The 19482-nt window shown below is 45.4% G+C and overlaps 1 protein-coding gene across 6 annotated transcripts in view; it reads right to left on the bottom strand.

The window, feature by feature from the left end:
* The window catches only part of LOC110530393 (microtubule-associated protein 4), an 85816-nt gene that overhangs the window by 5397 nt on the left and 60937 nt on the right, over nt 1–19482 (bottom strand). For 2 of the 6 annotated variants that reach the window (XM_036986010.1, XM_036986011.1), the window contains exons 7-15: nt 8966–9360; nt 6033–6242; nt 5421–5568; nt 5194–5256; nt 4414–4658; nt 2636–2680; nt 938–1030; nt 352–433; nt 50–168 (exon numbers count right to left, since the gene is read on the bottom strand). In XM_036986010.1, coding sequence (XP_036841905.1) covers nt 50–168; nt 352–433; nt 938–1030; nt 2636–2680; nt 4414–4658; nt 5194–5256; nt 5421–5568; nt 6033–6242; nt 8966–9360 — 1400 coding nt within the window. The remainder of the gene's footprint in view (nt 1–49; nt 169–351; nt 434–937; nt 1031–2635; nt 2681–4413; nt 4659–5193; nt 5257–5420; nt 5569–6032; nt 6243–8965; nt 9361–19482) is intronic. The other 4 variants (XM_036986012.1, XM_036986013.1, XM_036986014.1 and 1 more) reach the window with 4 other exon arrangements.

The following is a 19482-nucleotide window of genomic DNA, read 5'->3' as shown; positions in this document are numbered from 1 at the left end:
AGTAAAACATGTAAATAACTACGTGACTACAAGAGAATGGTGACCTTACCTTGTTTTGTACATCCTCTGCCTCAAGGCCAATATTGTCCATTGACCCCACCTTGGGCTTGCCATTACCATTGGCCTTAGCCTCAATCTTCACATCGCCACCCCCTGTAGTGGACACACCTTAGTGGCATAAGAAGGTATTTAATTTGATATAGGAGGCTTCCCAAATGGAACCCTATTACCTATATAGTCCACTCTTTTTGAGCAGGTCCAATGAGACTCTGGTCAAAAGTTGTGTACTGTGTAGGGGATAGGGTGGCATTTGGGATGCAGACATCATTTCCAAAATCATCAGATGTCTACCTGGCTTGTGCTTGATGTTGTCCTTAGAGCCACACTTGGAGGTCACTTTGCTCAAGTCCACCTTCTTATGCTGAATCTGGACCTGAATGCATCCAAACAAACAATACAAATGTTGAAGTATGAATGGCAAAGGTGAAACAACACCCACTCTGACATTCTCACACAATGGCTTGAATCACTTTCACCCATCAGTATAACACGGATTATGAAATTTGAGTACTCTACTGTAAAGTAGAGAAGTGGGCATTTTAAGTATCCATTTAAATTGATTTTGTTGTCACTAAATAAGGAAATGTAATACTTGTTGCAATGTAAAAGAGAGTGAAAGAGAAGGAGGCAGATAGAAAGCTAGTATCTCTTCAGCTGGTTAGTTGGGTGAGACAGTTGGCACAAACAGCATAGCATTCAGACCTCACATTATAACAAGGCTGGCCAATGGGGCTGACCATAGAATTAGAATGACTAGAACATTAGGACATTACTCTATTACAAATGGGGCTGACTTCCTTACAGTCCAATCGAGCATGTTAGTGGGATATGGGGAATGAGGCAGCAGCCACATGGGAGCCCCATGTGTTGTACTTACATTCCCTCCACCAGGGACATGCTTGATATTATCCTTGGAGCCACAGCGGGAGGTGATATGGCTGAAGTCCAGTTTTTTGTGGACTATCATAACCTACAAAGAAGCACAATAGCAGTGGGAACGGTTCACTACGGTGAGTCTAGAATTAGTGGAGGGTGGTGGAGAAGCAGCCAGGATGAAAAGTGAAAGCAATCTAAAGAGCATGTTGTTAACTCATTCTTACACATAGTAAGTAACACCAGTCACACAACAGTCAGAAAGCTGGCTGGTCAGATGTCAGTATTTACATGCAAATTAGCTCAAATATCATCCAATTCTAGATGTGGCTGATCAAAGTAGATAACTATTGCAGTGTTTATGAATAAAGATAATACACGCACAAGCGCACACGAGCACACACACACACACACACACACACACACACACACTAGCCAGCCATCTCTTCCCTGATATCAATTGCTGATTTCAAAACACCGTCACTTATCGAAAGGAACAGACCTGCAGTTCAAAAACCTTGAATGAAAAGCACTAATCTGTTTTCACAATTAATTTTTTGCTTGGTATACTGAGATGCCTGATGTTTAAATTAGTTTAGTTAGACTCTGTGACGCAGGTAGCATCGCAGACGGGCTGAGTCACCCTCTAAAACACTAGCCCACAGTCAAGGTCTGCTATTTCCAACTGCTTGCTCACACTGCCTCAAGCTCATATCTTATTGAACTCAACTCACAGGTGTCGTACAACCAGAGGCTTCTCTGCTATATCACTCAGTTGATGAGAAGACAGCAGCAAGTGCTTCCCACATTTCCCCCCCAAAATGACATCTGATGATGTTGAATCAACGTGGAAAACTGACTGAATTTGCAAACCGTTTCGTATTTCTTTCACCCAACTGTTAACCTAAATCCAATTACATTTTTTGTTGATTTCACGTTGAAATTCACGTTAGTTGACATCTCAATTTGAATCAAAACTAGACGTTGAAAGTATGTCTGTGCCCAGTGGGTTGTTTCTGAATTGCTTATCTTACCATTATAATCCTTCATTGAATCATACTGATAGGACTGTAAAAATGGTTTAGGGTAAATTACGTAAAAGTAAACCCAGATGAATAAGAGCAGTGGTATTGGTTACACTATGAACCCAAAAGCCTTCCAGGGCCTCTCAAATACTCAAGCTCAGGGACCTTCGAAATGTACCAGGTGTGAGGACCAGCGCAGGACAATGGTCACTGTGGTGTTATTCCACGAGGAGGTTCATTAGGTTTCTGTGCCAAATAACTGGGATGGGTAGTGCCATGATTGTAGAGGTCAGATGGATGACGGCAAGGTCAATTCCTGTCTGTCTGTTTTTCTGTCTGTAAGTTAAGCTGTGCATATCAGGGGAGACAGAGACTTGGAGTACACTGTCCACAGCTATTCACATTTTATACCGGAAAGCAACAGTCTATCATGAAGAGGAAGAAAAGGTGAGGATGTGCATGACTGATAGTATGTTAGACTGGGAGTGTGTTAGAGCGGGAGTGTGCGATGTGTCTGTATGTGTTTGTGTATGTACAGATAGGTTCAAACAGTCAGTGGACAAAAAAGGTCCACTTATGTCATTTCCTTCAGTGTGATATTGAAGGAGAGAGAGTGGTTGAGCACATGGGTGAGAATGAGCAAGGGGTGTGTGATGATGGCGATGGTAGGGACTCACCTTGCCCTGGCCGTCTTTGGATTGGGAACCCCCCGCCGAGGAGACCTGAGGGGAGACAACCACCCCTGGGTCAATATCAGGAGACAAGGCTGCCCTGGACCCTGGGTCAGTACCACCAGGGCTCAGGAGAATGTGGTGTGGTGTACAGATGGAGGGAATTTCTCTGCTTTAAGGCTACACCAACGGTCTGTGTGACTGACAGGTTTCAAACCCAGGTCTCCTGCATGCCAGAAGAGTGCATTGGCTCGAAACAATGTGTTGAGAATTTGTTTCTATGGAGACTCCCTTTTGCATACATCACTGTGACAGGTAACCTTTTGTGGATGGACACTGACGCAACCTATGAGTGAAAGGAGCTGTCAGTTGTAATGTAGAGAGATGAGAAAGAGAAAAGAGAGAGATAAGAGAGAAAATAAAAAGTTACAGAGAGGATAAGAGAGAAATAAAGGGGAGAGAACAGAGAGAGAAACAGAAACGCATAAGTAGACAGACAGATACACTACATGACCAAAATTAAGTGGACACCTGTTCGTCGTATATCTCATTACAAAACCATGGGCATTAATATGGAGTTTACTGCTATAACAGTCTCCACTCTTCTGGGAAGGCGTTCCACTAGATGTTAGAACATTGCTGGGGGGACTTGCTTCCATTCAGCCACAAGAGCATTAGTGAGGTCGGGCACTGATGTTGAGCGATTAGGCCTGGATCACTGTCGACGTTCCAATTCATCCCAAAAGTGTTTGATGGGGTTGAGGTCAGGGGCATTGTCATGTTGAAACAGGAAAGGGTCTTCCCCAAACTGTTGCCACAAATTTGGAGGCACAAAGATTTCCCTTCACTGGAACTAAGGGGCCTAGCCTGAACCATGAAAAACAGACCCAAGCCATTAATCGTCCTCCACCAAAAGTGAGCTTTACAGCACTCCAGCCGACGCTTGGCAATGTGCATAGTGATCTCAGGCTTGTGTGCGGCTGCTCGACCATGGACACCCATTTCATGGCGAACGGTTCTTGTGCTGACATTGCTTCCAGAGATGTTCTAGATGTCTGTATTGAGTGCTGCAACCGAGGACAGACAATTTGTACGCGCTACGTGCTCCAGCACTCGGAAGTCCCGTTCTGTGAGCTTGTGTGGCCCACCACTTCTCGGCTGAGCCATTGTTGCCACTAGGAGTTTCCACTTCACAATAACAGCACTTACAGTTCACCGGGGCAGCCCTAGCAGGGCAGAAATCGTATGAACTGACTTGTTGGAAAGGTGGCATCCTTTGATGGTATCATGTTGAAAGACAGTGAGCTCTTCAGTAAGGCCATTCTACTATCAATGTTTGTCTATGGAGATTGCATGGATGTCTGCTCGATTTTATACACCTGTCAGCAACAGGTGTGGCTGAATAGTCAAATTCACTAATTTGAAGGGGTGTCCACATACTTTGGTATTTATAGTGTAGTTTGCGTAGCATATTTTCTCCAGGAGTAGCATGCATTGTGCCACTATTTAGTTGAGAAAGCCATAAATGTTGGTAAAGAGGGTGGTATAAGACCTTGTTATATGGTAGCAGTGGAGAGGTGAGGTTTTTGATAATATGGAATTTGTATGATGTTGAATGAGAATTTGCTTGTGACAAAACCCATGCCTTGAATGGCATTTGACAGCACTGAAGGCATGATAGATATGTCAATACACAAATGTCTACGTCTGATGTCGGTCCACTTAAATAGGCCTCTTTCCCAAAGCTTTCATGTACAGTACATCTCTATCCCACGTTACCGCACCTTGCCACCGGTAGACTGATACTTCATGTTGTCTGTGGAGCCGATCTTGGAGCGCACATTCTTCAGGTCTGGCAAGGGTGCGTTAATGGGCCTGGGAGTCCTAGGAGCTCTGGGTACAGCTGGCTTCCTCTCCATAGCTGTCTGCTTGGGCACCGGGGGTTTGGTGATGCGTCTGCGAGGTTGCTCCCCGTTGGTTGCAGGAGTGCTTGGAGCAGTAGCAGAAGTGTGAGGTACCCTGGGCTTGGCTGGGGCGGTGATAGAAATAGACAAAGGGCATGAGGAACCATACCCTCTAAGGGCTGGAGCTGAGCACACACACAAACAATAACAACAATGATTCACTAGGAAACAATGTCCTGGAAGCTAACTAGTCCCCAGGGGAGAGGATAAGGAACAACACTACTACTACCTACAGAGGGTAGATACTGTGGTCTCTGGTAGTGGGTTTTCCAAGGCTGTGTCAGCAGCCTCTGATTCGATGACTAATGAATATCTCAGAGGAGGACGTGACAGGCCTGAGGCGTCAGTCAGTGTTTTCAGGAACTGGAGCTACTGTTGAGACTAAGTGTCTGTCTCCCTCTGCGTCCCTGTCTGTCTCCTAGCATCACTTACCCATTGCACTTGTCTCTCTCTGTGTAGTCATAATGACACTGTCAAGAGAGATTATAACAGACGACACTTGTCTGTCCTTACAATTTCAAAGAACACATTCAACTCTAGGGTATTTTAGTTGTATAATGAGATACTTGGGTTAGATTGTGCATGTTGGTTCGTTGTTACCTGGTGTTGTCTTCAGCGTAGTAGGCTTCTTCAAGTCACCTGGCTTGATATCAGTCTTGGGAACTGTAGGGTAGAGAACATAACCAAGCTCCCCTTACATGATTGAGACTAGTGGACATTTAGGGACCAAGGAATTCTGACGTTGGCTTTTTGAATATCACCATCATCAAGAATAAAGTACCTTAAAGCATGTCAGCTTGCACTATACAGTTAAGAGTTGGTGTCACCTGTGTTGCGGCGCAGAGAAGGGACATTAGCAGAGGGGCGTGGCCCAGCAGGTTTAGTAGAGGGGGTAGTAGAGGAACTGTCCTTATTGGCCGTGCCGTTGGCCTTTGGCACAGGAGGACGTCTGTCAGAAGTGCCGTTTTCTGGAGTCTGAGTAGGCAAACAGGAAATCAGAGAAGGGTGTGGTGTGGAAGAGAGCGCTGGACATAGGGAGGGTTGGTTGGGAGAGGCAACTAGAGGTGTAAGGAAGATGGAGAAGGCTGAGGGAAAAGAGAGATAGGTGTGTGATAAAAAACACACCAAATGGAAGTTGATTAAGCAATTAGGGGAGTAAAGACTGGAAACAGAAAGGAGATATTGGAAATGCATGCTGGGATCTTCAGGGAGTTATAGAAAATATTCAGCTGGTAGGACTAAATGGTGAAGAGCCCGGACAGAGGTTATAGTGCAGGGAGTTGGTGGTCCACAAACTGTGAGTGAGAGTCAGAAGGTGGACACTGGACAGTTATATAGCAGAGCCAAACAAAGGGAAGGGGGACAACGTGCCAACCACAAGAGGGAAGGCCAGTGAGCAGAGACAGGAGTGAGGGAAGTGGGAGTGGGAGGGGACTCACCTTGGACTTGGATGCTGTAGGGGTTTGACTGGGAGCGACAGTTGGCCGCTTGGTGCCAGCAGTGGGAGTGGTTGCCTTGGTAACAGGACTTTTTTTATTGGCAGAGCTGGAGGTGGGGGCGGAACGTTTTAGGGGGGCAGCTGCATCCCCAGTGGACAGAGAGGTGGGCCGTGTTTTGACAGAGTTTGGTTTGGTTGACCCAACAGCAGGCTGTACAACAACGTCACACGATGAAGGAAAAAATAAGAAAACCAAAAGCATACAACAGAGGAGAGGCAGCATGGTAAAGCAACAGAGGACAGGCAGCATGGTAAAGAAACAGAGGACAGGCAGCATGGTAAAGAAACAGAGGAGAGGCAGCATGGTAAAGCAGCAGAGGACAGGCAGCATGGTAAAGAAACAGAGGAGAGGAAGCATGGTAAAGAAACAGAGGAGAGGCAGCATGGTAAAGCAGCAGAGGACAGGCAGCATGGTAAAGAAACAGAGGAGAGGCAGCATGGTAAAGAAACAGAGGACAGGCAGCATGGTAAAGAAACAGAGGAGAGGCAGCATGGTAAAGCAACAGAGGACAGGCAGCATGATAAAGAAACAGAGGACAGGCAGCATGGTAAAGAAACAGAGGAGAGGCAGCATGGTAAAGCAACAGAGGACAGGCAGCATGATAAAGAAACAGAGGACAGGCAGCATGGTAAAGCAACAGAGGAGAGGCAGCATGGTAAAGAAACAGAGGACAGGCAGCATGATAAAGAAATAGAGGACAGGCAGCATGGTAAAGCAACAGAGGAGAGGCAGCATGGTAAAGAAACAGAGGACAGGCAGCATGATAAAGAAACAGAGGACAGGCAGCATGGTAAAGCAACAGAGGACAGGCAGCATGGTAAAGAAACAGAGGAGAGGCAGCATGGTAAAGAAACAGAGGAGAGGCAGCATGGTAAAGAAACAGAGGACAGGCAGCATGGTAAAGAAACAGAGGAGAGGCAGCATGGTAAAGAAACAGAGGACAGGCAGCATGATAAAGAAACAGAGGACAGGCAGCATGGTAAAGCAACAGAGGACAGGCAGCATGGTAAAGAAACAGAGGACAGGCAGCATGATAAAGAAACAGAGGACAGGCAGCATGGTAAAGCAGCAGAGGACAGGCAGCATGGTAAAGCAACAGAGGACAGGCAGCATGGTAAAGCAACAGAGAACAGGCAGGACGGTAAAGCAGCACAGGCAGCATGGTAAAGCAACAGAGGACAGGCAGCATGGTAAAGCAACAGAGGACAGGCAGCATGGTAAAGCAACAGAGCACAGGCAGCATGGTAAAGCAACAGAGGACAGGCAGCATGGTAAAGCAGCACAGGCAGCATGGTAAAGCAGCAGAGGACAGGCAGCATGGTAAAGCAGCAGAAGACAGGAAGCATGGTAAAGCAACAGAGGACAGGCAGCATGGTAAAGCAGCAGAGGACAGGCAGCATGGTAAAGCAACAGAGGACAGGCAGCATGGTAAAGTAACAGAGGACAGGCAGCATGGTAAAGCAACAGAGGACAGGCAGCATGGTAAAGCTGCAGATGACAGGCAGCATGGTAAAGCAGCAGATGACAGGCAGCATGTTACATTAGCAGTGGACAGGCAGGACGGTAAAGCAACAGAGGACAGGCAGCATGGTAAAGCAACAGAGGACAGGCAGCATGGTAAAGCAACAGAGGACAGGCAGCATGGTAAAGCAGCAGAGGACAGGCAGCATGGTAAAGCAACAGAGGACAGGCAGCATGGTAAAGCAACAGAGGACAGGCAGCATGGTAAAGCAACACAGGCAGCATGGTAAAGCAGCAGAGGACAGGCAGCATGGTAAAGCAGCAGAAGACAGGCAGCATGGTAAAGCAGCAGAGGACAGGCAGCATGGTAAAGCTGCAGACGACAGGCAGCATGGTAAAGCAACAGAGGACAGGCAGCATGGTAAAGCAGCAGAGGACAGGCAGCATGGTAAAGCAACAGAGGACAGGCAGCATGGTAAAGCAACACAGGCAGCATGGTAAAGCAACAGAAGACAGGCAGCATGGTAAAGCAGCAGATGGCAGGCAGCATGGTAAAGCTGCAGATGACAGGCAGCATGGTAAAGCAGCAGATGACAGGCAGCATGTTACATTAGCAGTGGACAGGCAGGACGGTAAAGCAACAGAGGACAGGCAGCATGGTAAAGCAACAGAGGACAGGCAGCATGGTAAAGCAGCAGAGGACAGGCAGCATGGTAAAGCAGCAGAGGACAGGCAGCATGGTAAAGCAGCAGAAGACAGGCAGCATGGTAAAGCAGCAGAGGACAGGCAGCATGGTAAAGCTGAAGACGACAGGCAGCATGGTAAAGCAACAGAGGACAGGCAGCATGGTAAAGCAGCAGAGGACAGGCAGCATGGTAAAGCAACAGAGGACAGGCAGCATGGTAAAGCAACACAGGCAGCATGGTAAAGCAACAGAAGACAGGCAGCATGGTAAAGCAGCAGAGGACAGGCAGCATGGTAAAGCAACAGAAGACAGGCAGCATGGTAAAGCAACAGAGGACAGGCAGGGGGTGGCAGGTAGCCTAATGGCTAGAGCGTTGGGCCAGTAACCGAAAGGTTGCAAGATCAAATCCCAGAGCCGTTAATTAAAAACTGTGTCATTCTGTCCCTGAGCAAGGCAGTTTTAAATTAACCCGCTGTAATTGAAAATAAGAATTTGTTCTTAACCGACTTGCCTAGTTAAAAAACAAAGCAGCAGAGGCCGCATTCACTATAAACCTCAAACCAGGAGCATCAGCAGAGCAAGTTCTAGCAGCAGGCTAGATAACCTTTCTAAATTTGAATTAGCACATAAGCGCATGCACACACACACTAGAGATGGCAGTGACAGTTGCAGAAGCAGCTTGCACTGATATGAATGGTAACATTGTCCCAGCCTTTCCCTGACCTACCTTGGCCTTACTGTCTGGGCTGGTGAGGTCCTGCTTGCTTCTGATGGTTGTTGGGGACTTTGCAGTACCTTTCCCAGCCTTTTCATTCTTCTCAACTTTAACCATCTTTTCTGTTTTCTCTCCATTTTCTTTCTTCTCCATCTTTCCATCTTTGTTGGTCTTCTCTGGCTTGTCCACTTTTTCATTTTTAACATTTTTCTCTGTCTTGTCAATCTTCTCTTCGTCTTTGAGGATCTCAGATTTGTTTGTCTTGTCAGCATTGACTTTCTTAGATTGATCTTTTTTCTCTTTATTCTCCATCTTGTCCGACTTCTCGGTCTTATCAAACATGTTCAAGTTATCCACCTTGGGGAAGAAATCAGCCTTCTCTTGTTTGTCCTTATTTTCTGCTTTCACTGTAGAGAGACAAAAATAGACATATATATATATTGAGAAAACCCACAATAGTATATGTCATGAAAAAAGACCAGAATTTATCTGAGGATCAAATACAGAAGGAGAAACCTTTCATAGTGCCAGTGCTGCTTTCAGCCATGAGCGAGAGCATATCTGTTTCAAATCATGGGAAACTGTGCTCAGATGGATGCTGACAACATGGTTCATGGCTTTCAACTATCCACAACACCAAATGACCATATGTTCCTTGACATTTGCGACACCCAGTTACTAAAGACCAGCGTTGTCGTTGAGGAGGGGGTGAAGGGCATGAAACCGTCAATGATCTGACCTATCAGTTCACTTTATGTTCCACTGACAAACAGCATTGTGTGTTATTAACCGAACCACAGATTCAGACTGGCTTTAGCTTCAAAATCTAGCTTCAACAATACATCCAAAGAATGCCACATGGACAACAGAATGTACATGGACAACAGCACTCAGTACAGATCTGCTATCTTAAGTTGATTACTTTGCTGATACAGAGAGCTTTCCTGCGCAGCAGGAAATGCACAATTCTAGTGTATTCAAGGTTTAAACAGGCTTCTAATTTTATCTTTAAAATGTCAGATTTGATTCACCCTGATGAAAAATGTAACAACGCCTACAAAAATGTCCATTAATAATAGTCCACATAATAATTCCCATTTCCTGTTCCTGCAGGATTATTTTCCTACTGTGAGAAGCAGGGTCAAATGAAGAAGTGCATCTGTATATATTGCTTCTATTCAAACAGGCAGCTAAATGTCAATCCTCTAAAATTGTTTGATAGACTTAATCACAGCAGAACACCGTCGCTGGTGAGGAAATGAGAGTTAGTAGACTACAGTGACCATGGCATGCTGGTGAGGAGTCTGGGCAGGGCCACAGAAAGTGACAGAGACCAGGGTTGAGCTGGACAGATAGAACAGCACATTGTTGGCATGGGCTCCTTATGTAACCCAGCTTCAGTGACCTCTACAGAGAGAGAGTGTTCATCCTAAATGGCACTCTATTCCCTATGGAGAGCACTACGTTTGACCAAGTCAGAGTATTGCCCTACTTAGAGAATAGGGTGCCATTTGGAATGCATCATGAGAGAGGAAAACCAATGTGCCAAAGAGATGAGGAAATGTGGCACAAATTAAGCTGGGTCAAAAGAAGAGCTACTTGTGCAATGAAAGAATCTGCTTTTCAATGAACATTCTGACCAATTAGTTGACTAGAGCATCCATTTTTCAAAAGAGTGATGGCAAATGGATTGTACATTTTTGACAGATAGATACCATTTTAACTTGTCAAACCGGATCATATTTGTCACAATGGTACAGAAACATGAGCCAATCGCAAAATCTATCAAATCATTAAGACTAAACCAGAATGGCCTTGTTGTTCTAATGGCTGGCTTTAGGAGCCCTGGTTCCAGTAACGATCATACACTATAGACTCTAGTATGGAGCTGTTCTGTATGTCTGGCCAGTGGTGTAAACATACACTATAGACTCTAGTATAGAGCTGTTCTGTATGTCTGGCCAGTGGTGTAAACATACACTATAGACTCTAGTATAGAGCTGTTCTGTATGTCTGGCCAGTGGTGTAAACATACACTATAGACTCTAATATAGAGCTGTTCTGTATGTCTGGCCAGTGGTGTAAACATACACTATAGACGCTAGTATAGAGCTGTTCTATATGCCTGGTCAGTGGTGTAAACATAACCTATAGACTCTAATATAGAGCTGTTCTGTATGTCTGGCCAGTGGTGTAAACATACACTATAGATGCTAGTATAGAGCTGTTCTATATGCCTGGTCAGTGGTGTAAACATACACTATAGACGCTAGTATAGAGCTGTTCTATATGCCTGGCCAGTGGCGTAAACACAATGTCACATAAGTTAGAGAATGACTAACACACAGGGACATGATGGAGCAGGTGCTCATGATATTTCAATGCAGGTGACCAGCATCAAACACCAGACACCCACATGAATATACAAGCATACACATGCACCCACCCACCCACCCACACCCACACAAACGTTATATGAAGTGATGATGCTTATCTGTCGCCAGAATCTGTCAAATGTGGAACTGTACAGTTTGTCTTTGAATGACCATGCATTGGAGAAAGGCACGCAAGCAGAGGGATTATTTTCCGATGACCTTCATTCATGAGGTAGAAATGTTACAGCAGGATGATATTGCCAGGCAGCTACACTACATGACCAAAAGTAATGCAGTGCTTGCCAAACATCTCATTCCAAAATCATGGACATTTTTAATATGGAGTTGGTCGTCACTTTGCTGCTATAACAGCCCCCACTCTTCTGGGAAGGCTTCCACTAGATGTTGGAACATTGCTGTGGAGACTAGTTTCCATTCAGCCACAAGAGCATTAGTGAGGTCGGGCACTGATGTTGGGTGATTAGGCGTGGCTCACAGTTGGCGTTCCAATTCATCCCAAAGGTGTTCGAGGGGGTTGAGGTCAGGGCTCTGTGCAGGCAAGTCAAGTTCTTCCACACCGATCTCAACAAACAATTTCTGTATGGACGTCGCTTTGTGCACGATTCTGTTACTTGTTTACTTCTTATTTGTGTCAGGTATCTCCATTTTGGGATAGGTCACTGAATTGCTAGCACTAGTTGCTCACGGTGCTACAGTGGCTACAAACGTATGGCGCTGGGTAAATGTCAATGCGTTATCATGTGATGCTGCCTTCAAATCTTGTGCCAACTGGAGAAGTGCTCCCTACGAAGGTAGATGCCTTTGGAGGCAGGTAGGCAGCAGGCAGCTGCCTTTAGATTTGTTAAATAATCATAGTAGGCTACACCAACATTAGTTTCCATGTCAAAATAGTTGCTCAGCACTGGGCGCCAACTCATGATGCTCCGAGCAGAAGCGTGCTGCTCTGACCACTGCGCTATGGCAGTTCACAATGCTTAAGCAAGCCGTGAGAATACTTGATGATACTTGACGGTATGAGGTCAGTTAGTTTGCAGATCCTACCCCAAACCATCGCCCCCTGGGTATGGTACTGCATTGTATAGCCTACAAACACCGTTTCCAGCTGCCCCCTGGGTATGGTACTGCATTGTATAGCCTACAAACACCGTTTCCAGCTGCCCCCTGGGTATGGTACTGCATTGTATAGCCTACAAACACCATTTCCAGCTGCCCCCTGGGTATGGTACTGCATTGTATAGTCTACAAACACCATTTCCAGCTGCCCCCTGGGTATGGTACTGCATTGTATAGCCTACAAACACCGTTTCCAGCTGCCCCCTGGGTATGGTACTGCATTGTATAGCCTACAAACACCGTTTCCAGCTGCCCCCTGTGTATGGTACTGCATTGTATAGCCTACAAACACCGTTTCCAGCTGCCCCCTGGGTATGGTACTGCATTGTATAGCATACAAACACCATTTCCAGCTGCCCCCTGGGTATGGTACTGCATTGTATAGTCTACAAACACCGTTTCCAGCTGCCCCCTGGGTATGGTACTGCATTGTATAGCCTACAAACACCATTTCCAGCTGCCCCCTGGGTATGGTACTGCATTGTATAGTCTACAAACACCGTTTCCAGCTGCCCCCTGGGTATGGTACTGCATTGTATAGCCTACAAATACCATTTCCAGCTGCCCCCTGGGTATGGTACTGCATTGTATAGCCTAGAAACACCGTTTCCAGCTGCCCCCTGGCGGCAATTGTAAATATTCAATATTCATTCAAATCCTCCTGCTGCGGGATTATTTTCCTCCTGCGATGAAATGGGTCATCTGTATATACTGCAAGCAAAATGGCCTCAGGCTCCAGACTGCCTTGCCTGTTTGGTGTTACTGAATCTAAGTGTGTCTATGAATAACATGGAGTTGTCATCCAATCCGAAAGCATCCCCAGGAGTCCCCACATAGCACCACTAAAAATGACTACTCTCTGTTTAAATGATTACCAGGACTCGATTTCAAATCAACTACACACCCTTCCCTTAGTGCTAGCCAATCGATGGAGTGCCACTTGATGTGATGCATCACTAAACAACACAGTCATTTGAAGATGGGGGTTTGAGAGGGTAAACGAACCTCAGTATTTCAATAGACACTCATATATTTAGAGGAACTTGACTCTTCAATGATGGTGCCTTTGACATTTTGTCAAAACAAAAGGTAGACAAAACAATAGATGTAAAAATTCCCTTATTATATCCTTTCTGAATTTTTAATTGTCCTGCTATCTTCAAACCAACGCTTTTTGAGAAGCAAATCATCCTAGTGTAAATATACCAAAAAAACCTAGTTCAAGCTGGTGAATATATATATATATATTTTTTTACTTCCATTCTTCTTTTGGCTTCCTCCATTTTGTCTTTCAGCACCCAATCATTGTCAATGAAACAAACAACTATTCCAGCCTAGAGAAATACCACTGCCCACTGATCACAAATAAACCTGAACTCCCAAATCTATATACTTAAATGACTGTAGGTCAATGATGAGCAACATGTTATAACAAATTAATGAGAGCTGTTCCAGCAACAGAGGAATAGGCCTCAAATCATAGTCACCTACCATCCATGGAGCTTTTAGTATTGATGTTGAAGGTTTTTCCACTGAGGGGAACCGGCAGTAGGACACTCTCACTCTGGCTCTGTGACATCCCATTACCAGTACCCCTCCTGGGTGGAGGGGAGTTGGGGGCCCTGACAGGGCTCAGTGGGGACAGAGGAGAGAGTGTGGGTGACACAGTCTTTCTCTCCCCCCCCACTGTCAGAGAGCGTTGGACCGCTGAATGTGGAGACTTGGACCCCATAACATTACTTCCAGATGAGGGCAGGTCCACCAGTCCGCCAGACTGCCCTGGGTACTGGGAAAAGTCCAAGCTACCTGGCACAGACAGGTGGGAGCAGTCAGACATAGCGCGCCTCACGGCTTTGTGTTGTTGCTCGGTACCTCCTCCTCGAGGTAGAGTAGGCCCCATGTCCTCGTCACTGTCCTCTGAGAATCCTGACACAGTGCAGTCTCCACCCTTAGAGTAGTTGTCGTTGACAACACCAATGACACAGTAGTTGGCTACAGGTGCAGGTGCAGCAGGAACAGTCTGAACAGCAGGCTTGAGGCCTGTTTGGGGCAGTCCAGAGAAGGAGGGATTCCTTACGCAATTGTCCACCTTCTGTGTGTTAGGGAATGGTGAGACATCCCGCTGCATAGCAGGGGACCCTAGCTGGGCTGCGGCTCCATTGGCCCTGTGTTTTTGTCCTGGGGTGGAGAGGAGTATCCCGGGTGAGGCTGGAGAGGACGAGGAGGAGAGGGGACTTGTGGGGCTCTCCCCGGCGCTGCCCAGACCAAAAGACGGCCCGAGTCCGACACCCATCCTCCCTGGCACCTTAAGGTCAGACAACTCCACCTTGAACCCTGATCCAGATTGTCCATCAAGGAGGCTTGAGAGCTTGTCCTCGTCGGTTAGCCTGGGTACTCCTGGGCTGCCACCGAAACCAAGTGGTCCCATCTGGTCTTGCTGCCAGTCCCAGCCCTGAAGGGCCTGCTGAGGAGACACCATAGAGCCAGAGGGCACCTTGCCCAGCTCAGTGTGCTCACAGAGCTGTCCACCACCACCACCCTGCTGCTGATTGGAGAGAGAAGACATCCTCACCTCTCTCTCTCGATCTCTCTCTCTCTGCTGCTTCCTTTTGATGGATACTCTTTATTCTTCTAGACAGCTAATCTTCCCTTGGAGGTAAGGAAGGCTGTTAATGTACTATATCTGTGTTATATGGTGCGTCTGTGAAGCGCAGTCTATGTGTGCGAGGGAAGTAATTGTGTGTTTCTCTCTGTGTCTGTGCTCTGATCAGATGAGTCTCTGAGGATGAACTGAATGCTGCTCCCTCTCTCTCCCTCTCTCTCTCCATTTCTCCCTCTCTCTGACATCACAGCCCTAACAGAGCTTTGGTCACATGACTCCACGGAACATATCCCTATTTGCGAGAGCAGATTCTCGACTCATGCCTCCCACCAGTAAGCTCAGTCAAACACACACACCCACCCACACACACCCCCACACACACAAATGAACGTCACGTACACAGAAATGTACGTCACTAACACACAAATACTAATACACACACCCTCCCTTGGTGTCCTATAAACCGCAGTTCTGACTCGTCAGGCAGCTTGGCATTACAGTAGAAACTTAGCAAACAGAGAGAGTAGCTTTGGGGGATACAGTGCCTCAGTTTCCACAGCCATTCTACTTGAATGAATCTGTCCTCACTGTAACAGCATCCATTACTGCTACACACCTCTTCACGGTTCTGGTGGTATAATGTGCTTTTCCATGCTGTTCTGTCATCTCCAATTCCCCCCCCCCTATCACCCTGTTCCATGCCCACTACTGTACCCACTGCCCCTCTCCTCCTCCCTGCCTTCCTGCCCCCATCAGGGGCCCTGGTTGTACATCTCTGGCTCCTGGCACTGGACCCTTTGGCTCTTTTGTTTATTGTGTTTTGTTTGTGCACTTGGTTGCGGACACTGTGTTCCTCCCCTCTGCTGTAGCCACATGCGATGGGCTACTCTGTTAGGAAGGTATTGAATGACTGCCCTCGAAAAAGAATGTGTGATAACTCTCCATTGACATAGCGGTTAGTGCATTGGGCCAGTAACTGAAAGGACGCTGATTTGAATACCCTTTACCGACAAGGTAAAAAATCTGTCAATGTGCCCTTGAGCAAGTCTCTTAACCCTAATTTGCTCCAGGGGTGCCGTACTACTATGGATGACCTTTTAAAACAACACATTTCATCTATGCGGTGTATGTGACAATAAAAAACATATTTTATCTTTACCCTTCAAAACCACAAACATCCACCTCATCTCTGAACTGAATTCACACCCACCCACATTCTTCACACAAACACCGCGTCGAAACGTTCACAACAACCTCACTGATTCAGTCCTGGACTAGACGCTAGAACCCCTCCCTCTTGGCAATTATGGTAGAAGGCAGGCAGTGATTATTCAAACCTTGATGACACCCCCTTGCCCCCATCCCACCTCCAGCCCCATGAGGACTGGAGCCAAATAAAACATAATTAAATATAAATGAATGAAGATTAGGTAATCGCCCCCAAAACAGTCCAGAATTTACTGTAGGAGGAGATAACAAGGGGAATGAGCACAGTACAGTGAGGTTGATTGATGTTGATGAGGTTGATTGATGTTGATGAGGTTGATTGATGTTGATGAGGTTGATTGATGTTGATGAGGTTGTGCAAAGCAGGTCATCAAATCAAAGGGTGGCTATTTTTAAGAATCTAAGATCTAAAATATATTTAGATTTGTTTAACATGTGTTATTTCATGTCTTCGCGGTTATTCTACAATGTAGAAAATAGTACAAATAAAGAAAAAACCTTGAATGAGCAGGTGTATCTAAACTTTTTACTGGTATTGTATATAGTTACCAAATAGCAGTGTTTTCTACAGCCCGATACAGACACAGTTAGAGAAAACTCACACATCACAAGGCAACAGCCAAAGTCAGCCACTGACAGCCACATCCCCAAAACAGAGTTTTTCTCTCTGTTCATTAGACCATGGTAATGGGACTGCTTCTCATGAATGGACATTGTTATGCAAGACCCATGTCCAACATATTCTGTCTGTTTATGTTTACATCTCTCACAGAAATATTACTGTAGCTTTAACGACACTCATAATCCATGTTGTTTTCTTCTCCTAATCATAAAGACACATACAAAGGTCTGTCCAAACAAACATTGCACAAAGCATTTCAGTTCAAAGCCAAATGTAATTTATCATACAATTTATCATACAATGCTTCACTGCAGGGAACGAAAAATGTTCTTGCGGGAAATTGACCCCAATTATAATGACATGTTCCAGTGTACCACTCTCTATGTCTGTGTCCAGTGGGAATGAATATGTCTTTGTTGAATGTTAGCATACTAGTATAAGAAACAATTATACTGAGCACAATCACCCAACCTCGTCTCAGAGCATTTCGTAGTTGTCCGGGATGTAAATCCGGGACACTCCATTTAGTATGATATATTACATTTTGTATGGTATGTATTCATTTGTGGATGTTCATCACCCAGTTTTGAATGATATGTTACGAATTACAATTTGTAATATATGTTACGAATTTGCAATATATGTTACGAATGTGTTTACAAATTTGCAAAACGTATGATATGTTACAGATTCTAGCTAGGTGGTTAGGTAGCTAACTTTAGCTAGGCTGTGGGTTAGGGTCAGGGTTAGGGTTAAGTTTAGGAGCTAGTTAAAGGGTTAAATTTAGGGTTAGCGTTAGGGGAAGGGTTAGCTAAAAGGGTTAGGGTTAGGGGAAGGGTTAGCTAAAAGTTGTCCATGATGAGATTCGAATGCGCCACCTTTGGTTTGCTAGACCTTTGCCTGACCAACCACCCTACTTTTGTTTTTGCCTTAAGTAAACATATGTCCTATGTAACCATACCAAACGTAACATATCATTCTAATTTGAGTGTCCCGGGTTTATGTTTACTATGTTACATCTAGTCTATGAGACCAGGCTGAATCGCCTCATACCATAACAGCCTTTGGTGTGATAAGACTTTTTACAAGGTGAACATTCAAAACCAACAGAAAGACATTGTTTGAGAAAAGGAAATTAAGAGGGTAGTGGCTGGTGGGCCATGTGCAGTAGCAATCCTCAGCCATCTACAATATGCCATGGATGTTTTGGGAGGGCCTCAGAACTCAGAAAAGGACGGGGAGAGTGACAATATACAGCTTACAGTCCATGGTCTTGCAGGGGATAGAGCACGGAGGAAGTCTGTCAGAGAATTCTATTTCTGGCATCCAACCTCCTGACAGTCACACCCCATTTTTTCCTTGGCAGTCCTGAGTAGCTCTATCTCCACGGAAACCACCTCCTATATCCATGGCAACAAGCTCCCAGTCAGAAATAGGCTGCTATGATTATGGTACGTGTCGTCTCAGCGACCCAGGGAGTCTGGGAAAAGGGGTTGGATCGTAACGTCGGAGGATGAGAGATAAAGGGCAAAGGAAGTATGGAGAGATTGAGAGGAGGAGGAAGATTGATGAACACAAATAATGAAGAAGGAAAAAGAAGAAGCAGAGGTAGGGATGGGAAGAGGAGGCAAAATGATGGAGAGAAAGGACAATAGAAAAGATGGAGACTCATCTCACTACACTCATCCCATCCCACGTCTTCATTGGTAGCTTACAATCTATCTTGTGGAATGGCAACAAAATTGGGTTAGAGTGCAGCCAAATGCAGTGTCACATCTAATGAAGCCGCAGAGTCATTAATACACACATCTGATGGTCCAGTGGACTGAAGAGCACACACTTATTGAACAAAATCCAATCATTCTGCCAAATTATGTTCCCAAACAAAAATAGTGTAAAAAAGGGAAAAGCTTGAGACATGGAAAAAGACCACAGTGGCTGTGAAGGGTTTATCTTGGCTTTGTAAACATAATGTGTCTGGCTGAGAAATCAGAAGAAATACAATTAGATGTCTTTCAATTGATTCCTCTAATAGCCAATGAGTGCTAGCAGACATTTGAGGAAGATGTTTTCTAATCAAAATGATCCGAACGGTGAATAGCCTCATATTTGCAGTACATATAGTATGTTTTGATCATACCACAGTATGTTACCTCACTGTGGGAGCAACGTAATGTAAAGCAATGTCTAGTGTCAACAACAACAATGCGGTCCATATGGGCATAGTGACCTGGTAAGGTGGCTGAACCCTTTGTAAGGGAAAAAGCTCATACAAATAGTTGTATTTTAGATTAATGCTATTGTTTATCAAGTGCCCTAGTTCTGATCCTGCTATCATTCAATATTTATGTCCAGCTTCAGGCCTATTTGTAGATTAGGTGACTTTATTACAATGTCCGAGGGAATGTCTATAGGGGGAGCAGCAGGAGGGGAAGTAAGAAGTGAATGAAACAATAATACAAATGTTTTTGCCATGATGCTCCTATAATGCGTGATGGAAGTGGGGCTCGTGTGGCTGAGGTCCCTGATTATCTTCAAATCAAATCTAACTTTGTTTCTCACATGCGCC

The sequence above is a fragment of the Oncorhynchus mykiss genome, chromosome 8 (genome assembly GCF_013265735.2).
Source record: "Oncorhynchus mykiss isolate Arlee chromosome 8, USDA_OmykA_1.1, whole genome shotgun sequence".
Taxonomy (NCBI): domain Eukaryota; kingdom Metazoa; phylum Chordata; class Actinopteri; order Salmoniformes; family Salmonidae; genus Oncorhynchus; species Oncorhynchus mykiss.
This window is presented reverse-complemented; position numbering and strand designations above follow the sequence as displayed.